This window comes from Lonchura striata, chromosome 4 (assembly GCF_046129695.1).
Source record: "Lonchura striata isolate bLonStr1 chromosome 4, bLonStr1.mat, whole genome shotgun sequence".
In the NCBI taxonomy this organism is placed as follows: Eukaryota; Metazoa; Chordata; class Aves; order Passeriformes; family Estrildidae; genus Lonchura; species Lonchura striata.
The window spans coordinates 11,808,084-11,820,385 of NC_134606.1; the positions used below are offsets into that span (position 1 = coordinate 11,808,084).

General features: G+C 40.3%; 1 protein-coding gene across 3 annotated transcripts in view; it reads right to left on the reverse strand.

Moving 5' to 3' along the window:
- Positions 1 to 12,302, reverse strand: part of TBC1D14 (TBC1 domain family member 14) — a 64,982-nt gene that overhangs the window by 25,569 nt on the left and 27,111 nt on the right. The window contains exons 1-3 of one of the 3 annotated variants that reach the window (XM_021550779.3): positions 7,450 to 7,544; positions 3,151 to 3,269; positions 492 to 574 (exon numbers count right to left, since the gene is read on the reverse strand). In XM_021550779.3, the coding sequence (XP_021406454.2) occupies positions 492 to 516 (25 nt within the window). In that variant the 5' untranslated portion in view covers positions 517 to 574; positions 3,151 to 3,269; positions 7,450 to 7,544. Of the gene's footprint in view, positions 1 to 491; positions 575 to 3,150; positions 3,270 to 7,270; positions 7,383 to 7,449; positions 7,545 to 12,302 lie in introns of those variants that run through there. The other 2 variants (XM_021550778.3, XM_021550777.3) reach the window with 2 other exon arrangements.

A 12,302-nucleotide genomic window follows, 5' to 3' on the forward strand; every position in this document is an offset into this window, starting at 1 on the left:
ACTTCTGTGAAAAATATCAAGAAATTATGAGGAAATCCTTGAGAAAGCTGTAAGTTTTAAGTGAGTGATTATCATATGAACACAACTGAACACATTTTCCTATGTGGAAAATTAGGTGTTTATGTACTACAGCCTGAACAGGTTGCTTCCAGCATAAAACTGACAAATATCCTACAGTTTTAAGTCCAGTCTTCACTTATTTGATCAACAATCAACTTCAATATGTTACTACATTTTTAAACCCACAAATCAATGTCACTCATTTAAAAGTTATGGACTGAAAAATTATTTCCTGCTGGATTAATTTTGTTTTCAGCTTGGGGCTGTGCTTTTCAACAAAATGACCTCTGCTCCTCCCTCTTGGGAGCGATCCTTCTTTGAGAGGAAGCAGAGATCTCTCACAATACAGAGCACAGACTGACACACAAGTGTATTCCAGGTTTAGAAACACTCCTATACTTTTCGCCTCTGAAGACAGGAAATTCCATCACCTCTCTTTTTTGCTTGAACCACCATTTCTTCGTACTGTTGCCTATGTTTCTGAGCTTCTTCTGCTGGTTTTGCAGGAAGGTTCCTAAAAAAATAATATTTACAGTTGGCATGACTGTCTAAATAAAATTCTAGACACTTCTAAATGAAAAGCACACTCTGCTTCCTGTCAAAATATCCAGTCAAAGAGCAGAACAACAGATCCTTGGAAAGAATCTTTTTTTGCCAGAGTCAGCAGAAGGGAAGAACACTGACCAGCTACGACTACGCTTATACACCAAATATGCTGAGTAATTTCCTTACATTTGGTAATTTCAGCATTTTTATTATTAAACCAACTGAACCCACAGAGTGATCTTCATAAAGAGAATATACTGGTATATACAAAACTGGCTGTTTTGGATTTGAACTGGTAAGATACAAGATTGTACCCTTTTTACTGTTCACCTTGTTTAAGGGTTACATCCACAACTTTCTTTACCCACACATAATGACCCCCTAACCCAGAGCCTTTTCCTGTCTGCTCTCCAAAACCCCATTTCTATTTTAAAGACTTAGCTCCTTTCCCTCTCTTCTAGAGCAACAAGTGGCACTGAAGTCATCCTCAATATTCTCCACTTATTAATAATAACAAAATATTTTGATTTGTGATTAAGGCTCTGCCGTACAAATGCATGTGTTCATATGTTGGAACACATGACCTTTCAGCTAATCACATTTGTAATTAACATAACCATATGTATTCTCTTACAACTACAGGATCAGCAAAACATCAAAACAGGAAATTACTATTTTGTTCTTCTGAATTGTAGAACACTGTATTTTATTCCTAGAACAGTTTATATCTTTGGTTAATAGTAAAGCTATGCAAAAATTATCTTTCTATTCCTGTATGGTGTCACACAGCCCCCAACACCATAAACAGTTAGCATGCATTACTCTTCATGTAATCACAATGCCTGTAACATACACATAAGCATGTGATACAGGCCTATGAGTATTTTTCCAAATCAAAATTGTTATTAGAAAAAGTAAATTTTCACTTTGGTGAAATGTTGGTTTGTTAACCAGAGAGACCAATCTAGTCTTTTTCCAGTTTAATTTTGGTAAATTGATCTGCACCTTTTTTTTTAATTCAAATCTTTAGAAATTATGTAAGTTAGGGGAGTTTGGAAAGGAAAACGAGATTAAATAAGTCAACTATTGTTAACTTAAATCCTATCACACAATTATTGGCTCTATGTCTTAACATTGCCAACACACATATGAGATAGTGTTTAGTATCTATTAAAATTCAACTAATGCTTTTTCTGTGAGGCTAGAGACACTATGGAACATTCATTGATTTTTTACTGTGAAGTTTTACCTAAGCCCTACAAATGAGTGTGAAATCAAGAGCGGGCACTTTGAAAAAAAATAATCTCACTCCACTTTTCTGCCTGAAGTCTTAAAAAGGAAACTACTCAAAGACTAATAGATAAACATAAAAAAATAGTATACAAAGTGTAGGTAAACAATTGAAAAAAGATTCCTTAGTAAGAGTCAGATGACTGCACTGCTGTCCAGAGCAGTTTTCCCATTAGATGAAAGAAGTGATGCTTCAATTGTCTTCAATTTTAAAAATACCTTTCTGCTACAAGATCCTCACTCTATCAAAAGTAGGAAAGAAACCAAAATCTGAACATTCTCTTGCCATGTAACACTAACTCCATCTGTCTGAACACTGTACTACTCAGAATATCCCACAAAAAAGAGATTTTTAACAGACAGGTTTTAAATACATAGATAAGCTAGTACACTTTGTTTCCAGTTGTACATAATAAAGCCTGCTATAACAAATAATCACTCTTACATTTCTCTACATCTCCCAGTGTCTTGCCACACAGTCTATCATGCAAGCCAGAAAGTTTAAGTAACCCTACAATTAGACTACTTTGATATGAGCCATTTTCATACAGGTTTGTTGATGAAAACACAGATCTATGTTATGCCAGTTCTTCACACCAATGCACAGCTATACTAAAAATGCAGATGTCATGCCCATAAAGCCAGCTCACATTCATAATCAGAAACTGACTAAGCATGACTGAAATTGTGTAATTCAGGAGAAAAACACAGTAAAGCAGCTGCCGGTAAATCACTTTGGAGTCAGTTTGCATATGCAAATATCTCCTTGCAGTAAAAGGTATGAAACAACTTATCAAGTGCTTGACAACCCTTAAAATGTGATGCTGAACTCGCTGCAGAGCAATCACTATACTGTTTCATTATTTATGGACGTGGTCTTTCTCTGTGTAAACAGGACACTCTATTCTTGCTTCTCAATTTCTTTAGCATATACCAGCTTTGTTTTTATGCTTCGGCTATCTCATGGAAAATAAAAATCCCTTAATCATGTTCAGGAGGTAGAATTACTCAAAATGAAAGCTCCGCTATCCTAATTAATTCCCTTTACAAAAAGTCATTGTTTTTGTTATAAAATAAGGTTCCTTCTGTTTGAATAATTTTTCTCATAATCACCCCAATTTCATATTCACAAGTCTGAAAAAAATAAGAACTTTAGATTTTAAACTATCTGTTGAAGTTAGAGTAAGCAAATACACTCAGAAAATACTTGCTAGGTTTTAAAGAGACCCTCACTGTGGCACTTCCAAAACTTACGCTGGTCGGTCCTCTAAAATAAGTGCTGTAGTGGAGAGTGGTTCAAAATCAAGATTCTTCCTCACATTTTGTTTAGGAGAGAGTGGTCTCTCAGCTCGTCCAGTTTTTTCTTCATATTCCTAGAGAAGAAAAAGACAGGGAAATGTACAAGAGTGGAGAGCACCAAGAAGATGCACTTGAGAATTTAAAAAGGGATCTACAAAAGTTTTCAAGACAATGCTTTCACATCTCAGCCCTACTGCAGTCCCTTTGAAGCTTTTCAACCAGAGCAACCTCAACACTGAAAACACTGACAAAATTTATGTTCAGGAGTGAATCTTGATGTTTTATTTCCATTACTTCTGTTTGTAAAACATCTTAAGTGCCTCTGGCTGACTGCCTGCTTTTACAAAGTGTTACTAAGGAGTTTACAAACAACAGACACTATCTGAGGTACAAAAATAGGACTTATTTAATTTTTTTTTATTTACATGGTTTTGAAACTTAAATTAAAAATCACCACAAGCTCCATGTCTTAAAAACGGATTGTAAGTTTTCTCCTATGCAAGCTGTTTTCATATGCAACAGCTCAGCAGTGGGGAGAGAAAAAAGGGTTAAAATCAGTGTTAGAAAATACACACTTGATACAACGCCTTGGACAATCCTAAATCACAACAGAGTATAACATGTGTCTGTAATCAGACACTGACACACTGCAGCCAGACTGGAGCAAAAAGGCATTGAGATGTCAGGGTGTGGAGCAAGTGCTCTATGAAGAGAGGCCAAGAGAACCAGGCTTGCTCAGCCTCCAGAGGAAAAGGCTCTGTAGGGAGAGGAGGCAAGCACTGGGACAAGCTGCCTGAGATGTGACAGAACTCCCAACCTTGAAAGCATTCAAAGCTCAGGTGGATAAGCCCTGAGAACCTGGTTTAAGCAGACTCTGTCCTGAGAGGAGGGTTCACCTTCTACCTTTAAATACTGCATCACCCTGACCTATAGGGAGAGGACTTGGCATTTAAGTACCATTCTATTTTTACTTTTCCTACAAACACTAGTTTAAAACAATCTATACTAAAACCATGACCCAATGGGATAAAACAAACTTTACACAACTTCCATTTACTTCAGTGCTTTAAGTATTACAGCAAACATTAAATATGCAAAATATCAGTGATACCCAAATAAACATGGTCAAACAGTCCTAAGGAAAAATCACATCCTCATTATATGTAGCTACTTCTACATTCAACTTTATAATGATTCTTGCCACTTCCAAAACTCAAAGGCTTTAATGCACAGCTTTTTTTATATGACTTCTATTAAAATAAAATTTAGAAAAACACAAATGTACACTATCAATGAGCGCTATGAAGAGTGCTCCAGCCATAGACCTTTTCCTGCTAGCACAGAGTTCCTCAGATGGTACTGCTTCTTTCTCTCAGCCTAACCTGTCCTCTCATCAAAACTCCTTGGGCAATAGGACATGTCCAACACAATGAGTTGCTGTTCATTCAATGACTAAAACGGGATCCATGCCTTCCAGAAAGACTGTCTCCAATCACACCTTAAAAAAGGGATGAATGAAAACAAGACATGATGCAATGAATGTGGACCAACATAGCCTTGGTCTTCTACTCTGTGTTGTACAGTTCAATCTAGTTCAAAATACTTCTAGTTCAATCTAATTCAAACTACTTCTGTGGGACTCATGGGTACAGGTCTGTGCAGCCCTCAGGACACAGAAAATCCCTATTTTTCCTTGTCTATTAACTGGACATTGCCTCAACAATCAATCCTATGATGACTACATTGCTGTAACGGGAAATATGGTCATGAATTTGGAATGTCTGGCTCATTAATACCAGCTAATACTGCTACGCATGACATCATGTTTTCCTTGAAAACAAGGAAAAGAACCAAAGAAAATGCATTTAAACTACAGACTAGTACTTAGCTTTGTCAAGTAAAGGGACAGGGCTCATGCTGACAAAGCCATTCACTAAAAAGACCTCCAGAGAGAAAATAAGCAAGATAATACTATAAAAAAGGTATTGAGATAGAGAGCATATTCAGAAAGCACAGGCTTACACTGGTCACTTGCACCAGCAAACAATTGAGTGACCCGTGTAAGTGCACCATCATAATGGGCTCCAGCTGCACCAGCTGCAGAGTAAACCTGCTGTACTGATAGGAATGAAGCAAATGGCTTTTCTTTCTCCCAGTTTCTATTAAAAGACTAATTTTTTGAGTCCTTTTTCACAAATTAACACAAATATACCTCTCTTACTCCCTACAGCATCTCAGAATTTGACATTAAAACATATGCACCCAATGTTTATTATAGTAGAAATTCCAGAAAAGCTGCTTAATTTTGCCTTATGAAAATTATATTCAGGGTCTTCTTTCACTGAAAGCCAACTGGAGAGTAAAATTGCTTTTGGAAAGCGAGAAAAGAATGTCCACACTGGGTTGCAATGGGAATTTTATTCTGAACACCCAAACTGATTTGGAAATCCCTTTCAGCTAAGCACTAAGTTCTCCAGATCAGCACTATGCATCTCCTTACAAGAATTTCTTGGTTAAGAAAATGTTCTATTTCTAAATATGGATGGCTAGTTACAGTATCAGCACATCAGTGCAATTACACAAACCTCTCAGAAGAGCCAAAGCCCACCCTGCATTTCAGCAAGTATTCACTGGTGTTCTACTCAGCACTACCCCACAGTAAAAAAGCCAGACCAGCACAAAAATGGGAGTGGCACATTTGATCAGATTACAGGAATCAGTATGATTTCTTTGTACCAATTTCATCCTTTTCAGTGGTAGCCGAAAAAGAATAAAAATGTCCTCTTATGATATTACCTACAAGACTGGTTTTTATTAAGGGAAAATTTAAAAAAAGCAACCAAACCGCCCACCCCAGTTCCCCCCACAAAAACCCACAAAAACCAAACACCCCAAAATTCACAGAAAACAAAAGCTCATGAAAATTATCTTTTACTCCAATGAGAAGAGAATGCAATTTCAGAGTACAAAGCACCCTGAAGCCTCCACAAACTCATATTAAGAGTATCTGCTGACTGAGCAAGTACAAGCATTTGCACATACAGGCATATTGCAATAGGCCGAGCCACACAATAGCTCATTTTAAGCTTTTTATTTTAAACCAGACTCAAATCTCTCACAGGTACAAATAATTCAGGATCTGTTTAAATGCTATGCTGCAATTAGGGGTTACTAACCTGATACGGTTGCAAGTTAATTTTAGGATCAACTTAGGATGAGCTGACCGTTTATGATTTAAAATACAGCCTTATCACTGGGATCATTTAGGCTTTCTTCCAGGTTTCACCTTTAGCTGTTCACAAGAGCTGAACTAGGGTTTGAAGATGTTCTATTAAGAGCGTGCTGTAGATTAAAGCACTGATTTAAATAACCCAAACCAAACAAAGAAAACCCAGAGAAACGCGCCTCCCAAAACCAAGTTTAATTCTGGGTAGAACCTGCCAGCTTTACAATGAAGATGCAAGAAGCTCTGACTGTAGTGTTCCTCTGCAATTCTTCAAAAAAGACAAGGCAACCTACAAAGGGATCCTCAACAACCTCCACAGAGAGCCGCAAATAACCCTTGGGAACACAGGGCAAGCGCTGAAAGACCAACTGCTCTAGCCGGGAGAGCGCCGTGGGACTTCCCACACGCCCCAAGCTTCCCCAGGCACCGGCAGCACGGCAGAACTGAACGTACAATAACACAAACTGCTCTATCAAGGTCATCTTGTTTTGGCCCTGCGTGTTTAAAGGCAGCCGCTTTCCGACGGAGCCGAGTACGAAATGTTCATGCAGGCAGCCGGGGCTGCGGGCTCCGGCTCCACGGGCGGCAGCAGCGCGGGGCACGAGGGCCGGCGGGCACAGCCGGGGCTCCAGCCGGCAGCGCCCCTGCTCCGACACCCCGAGCACCCGCAGAGAGGCTCTGCCGCCTCCATCCCGGCGGAGCCCCGCCTCGCACGAAGAAAATCCCTTCCCGCTTAGCTCGTTCTGCCCCGCACTCGGCGGACTGAGAAGCGGACGAGGCCGGCTTCACCCACAGGCGCTCACGTCCGCGCCCGCCCATCCGGCCTGCCCCGACCCCCGCTCCGCTCACCATGAACGCTGCGCTCCCTCACGGGCGGCGGCGCCGGAGCCCCATTGCCCGCCCCGCTCCGCGGGCCTGGCTCCCGCCGCCCGGGCCCGCACGGCCTCGCGGGCCGCCCGCCCCGCCCGGGCCGCCTCCCGCGGGTGGGGCCGGCCGGGCCGCCCCGCCCCGCCAGCCGCGCTAATCACCCGCGGAGCCGCCGCACACCATCGCTTCTCTCCGCCGCGCCCAGCGCTGCCTGGGCACGCACGGCACCGCCTGGCACACGCTGCCCGCCCCCCGGGCCGCCCAGCCCTGCCCGGTGCAGATCCGGGTCCGTGACGGACAGCTCGAGCCTCGCACAAGCTCGTCTGCGTTAGCCGCAGTCTTTGTCAGCTCGGCGTTACGGGCGCTGCTTTAGGAGGCAGCTGCATTCCTCAAACACTGACATCTCTCTCCGCTGGGTTCCCACACTGCCGCTTCCCCTCCCTGCGTCCCTGGCTCCAAGCCAGGCGTTTGCTTGTACCGAGTCCCGCTGCTGTGCCTTGCTGAGACAGCCTCGGTACCTGTCCGAAGTGCAAGAGCAGCTAAAACTCACCACCCCTACATCAGTGCCAAGGAATAGCAGCATCGTTGTGCTGCAGTACTTCCTACAGCACAAACACCTTTTCAGTACCACTCATGCTTTGTCCACCTCTGACAGCTGTAAGATATAGATATATAAATCTCTTCTACAGTTAGGACAACTCCCACATTACCTCTTGCTAAATATTTTGCTGCAATCCAGACAAAATATCAACCTTGATTTTTCTTTGTCCAAAGGCTCCGTTATTTAACTCACTAGAGAGCCAAGTTGCTGTGGCTTCATCTTTGGTAGACTTGCACTTTAAAATATTATCTATTGACCTGCAAGTGTTGCCATTTTCTCAGCTCTGCACTAAGGACTTCATATTCTTAAGTATCGCTGACTGTGGTTTGCAGCTACTAGGGTGAATTGCTCATGATCCTCAATCCCAAAATGATCAGCAAGGACTGATCTGAAAACAAGCAGTCACTTAAGTATTCTGCTTTCAAAGGGTGGCTTTGCAGAAGTTAAACTGTTTTTTCACAATTTCTGGGTGTTATATCAGCTATTGTTTTCAACCTGTGACTTCACATCTATTTCACAGATGCAGCAATACGATGCCAGATACAGAACAGCTCACTGTTTAAAAGTTTCTCGGCTCCAATCCCACCAATGCCAATTAGTTACAGACACCTGCCATCCAAACATCTCATGTCAGAGCACAAGTCAACACAGCTCAGCAAAACACTACAGGCTCCAGTGCTAATGCTTTCTCCAACGAATTATCTGAAACAAAGTTATCACACATATAAAAAAACCATTCATGTAAAGTTATAGCTATTAACACAGGCAAAAAGCAGCTCCTGAGGAAGAGCACCCTTGGGTGGGTAGTGGTATTCCTGCAGCAGATGTCTGTGCTTTCACACTGAAAACAGAATTATATTGCAGCTCGTCTGCAAAGCAGTGACTCAGAGAGAGGGATGCCTGGCAACACGGGGTAAAAAGCTAAGTACTCCCTGTAACTCAAACCACAGCTGGCCACATGTTACATTTGATAGCAGTCACTATTTTTAGGTTGCTGCATTTACAACAGTACCTGAGACTACTTAAACAGGTTATGCACAAGATTTAATTACATTTTATTTTTTTCCACTGGTCTCACCCAGCATATGAATTAAGAACTGGACTAGAATTGCACAAATAAAAAGAAAGCTATTTTTTCCTGGTTTTTAAGACTTACCACTACCTCAACAGTGCTTCAAGGTCCCCTTCCACTGTTTCATGACTGTCTAATGCATGTCCATGTGAAATCTCTTGCCTTTTCTAAATGAAATAGTTTACCAGAGAAATTTCAGCTGGTGCACACCCAGCACTTCACTGCCCCTCACCCCCCTTACACCATTTCTGTGCCACCATCACACAGCCATGTGACTTTCAATATGCTGGACTGGGGAAATGACACCACCAAAAACACACCTTTTGTTCTGTTCCACTAGTTTGGTTACTCTGCAATGCCTGCTGTGGGGCAATGTAAACATGAAAGGAAAAGGAAATGAATATGCAGCAGGATTACCAGATCATGAAATTTGTGATGATCTTTGGGTTGGAAAACTCAGATCTGATTGTTCATGTGGCACTGGGCCATAAAGTAATAATTTTAATAAAGACCCTTATATATACAATAATCAAAGAGAATTTAAGGAGACTGAAACCTCAGGAAAAGATCAGATTATGAGACTATCCTTCAAAACTTAATGGAGAATACATACTTCTGAGTTCAGATATTACACTGTCAAACAGTTTCTTAGTGAGTTATATAAAAAACTTTAAAACCACTACAGAACTATTAAGAAATGAAATTAATTTATTAGTTACTGATCTAACAATCTGAGAAATCAGAATTGCATGCTCAATCTGTACACTTTAATGATCTGCCAAGATCTACAAATAATTAATGGTTCAAAAACCATCAGCCCTACTTGCTTTACACGGCTGTATGTGTATACATACATGTTTAACCCTCTAACATTAAAGAAAGTATTTGAGCAGAAGATAGCAATGAGATGACAGAACTTGATGTTAATAACATATATATGAAGCTTTATCTTCCACCAGGACATCTTTCTCATCTTTAGTACCACAGTATTCTCCTGTTCCATACTTTACAAATTAGGAATACCTAAGCAATGTAAAAGATAAGATACTGTGGCCAGGCTGTGAGGAAAAAAATTTTAGGCATAATTTCAAGTGCTCTGAAATTTTCCTCTTTTCCCCTGGGAAGCAGCTACTTTTCAGACTACAGAGGATGCACAACCTGGGCTGGCAACTGATGTGATCCCACACAATCACACTAAAGTTAAATTAACAAAATAATCCATACATCTTACAGAAAGTTACGAGCAAAGGAAAAGAGTGAGAAGCCACATAATACTCTGTTTTGCAGTCCTGTGTTCCAGCCACTGGACTATTTTAACAATTTTCCATATACATATTTTCGTAACATCATATTTTGAACAAGATTTGGATTAAGGAACATTTAAAACCTAAGCATAGACAAGGCCAGGTAAGTTCTTCCAAGAAAGAGTAACAGCTTGCTGTTCTGAAGTCTGTTGCCTCTATGTATCAGATGGTTCTCACCCCTCAGGGTTCACATTTCGTTTGCGCTATATGTAAATAATTTAAGTGGGTTTTGGCTATATAGAATGACATGCTTAATTAAAAAAATTTAAAAGGAAGGAAAATAATTGAAGTAATCAGAGACAAAGCATACCATGAACCATGTTGCTTAAGAACAGCTTTTTACTGGCAAAAGTGGGACCTTCAATCAGATTGTGCAGTGTAATGTTAGGAGTGACTCCAACATGAGTCACAGTAACAACAAAAAAACAACACCCTCCTGCTTAGAATACTGCAAAGGACACACTTAGAATACTGCAAAGGACACAGTTTAATCTGCACATACAAACATGTGCACACTTTCCCTAGGTACTGACACTATCTGGTACACTGCAGTGTTAATCAAATGGAAACATCTGCAAGAAAGGCCTCCAGCAGGACAAACATCTGGGAAATGTCTGAGCAAGAAAATACAAGCTAAATGGTTGTTTTATTTTACTGCTATTTTATTGTGAGCATCTGCCAGAACAAAATGCAATAAACACCTGCTTTCAGCATATCCCACAAACATTACTTCCAGGGACTGCAATTCCACTGGATATGGACTTCATGTAAAAATGTAACTGTACTTCATCTGTATGCCTACTCACTGATTTCTCCACCTAAATTATCTGTGTAGTCTCAGCATCACACCCTTCTCCAAATAACCTCTCAGCAACTTTTTCTTCTGATATTTCACATTAGTGCTGATGCTACAGAAGAAAACCTACCTTTCCTATCTAGTCTCAACACTTCTTACTGTGGCTGAAGATCATGTCAGAACTGTCTCCCTCGTTCTGAGACGCTAAAATAAAAGGTCTCCATGCCACATCAACCTAATGCTAACACCACTCTGAAATGGCCAAAAATCCAGGTTAACTCCAGGATACAGAGGAAAAGAGCCACAGGAATATCACATTTCATCTTGAAAATTCTAAAATCAGTTGCAAATACCAAAACTTGTAATTTTCAACACCATACAAAAGTCACCCAGGAATGCCACCTACTTTGAATGCATGACAACTTGTATTTTATGCTATTCCACGGCACGCAGTCACTGTTTTGTTTACAAACAGTTGTCTTTGTAGGTAAGTATGTGCACACTTGCATCTAGCTCCATGACTCCAGCACGTACACCATACTAGTGTAGGGAAAGGCACTTCACTTGATATTTTCGGCTATATTCTACTTCTCCCTGTTTTCAAATCTGCTAACTTCCCTTCTGCTTCATCAAGACTCAGATATCTTTAAGAGCTTCAGACTTTTTCAAGTTTGATGCTTGTCTACCCTTGGAAATTACAGAAAAATAAGGAAATAAGTCTCCTGCATTAAAACCTCTGAGTGTTTTTTTCCACTCATGTTTGCTTCTCTGATCCCTGAAATTAACTTTGAAGCCATTACTGGTGCCAGTTTCTCACATACCTTATAAAAGCTTTGTTTGCACTCATACTGATAAGTGTGGACCATATTTTCTCTCATCACTTGACCAGATCCTTGTGTATTCTCTGTTTAATTTTACAGAAAAACCCAAACCTATATCAAAATGTAGATATTCTTGAATACAATCATCTTCACAATTTAAAGTTTCAGTCTTGACAAGAAAAAATTGTAGTTTTTTAAAGCTACACACAAATATAATATTTGAAGGAGGGCAATATACATTCATAGTGTGGCTTAAAGTGATGACTATTTTCAGGCTTTAATAGTAATGAAGCTGTTTCCACTGAACTTTGTCAGGCTCAAGTGACACTTCTCAATAGAGCACAAGAAAATTGTGTGAAAATACTAAGAGGCATGAAAAATTTGTAATAAAATCAAGGTAAAAAATAGGACAAAGAATCC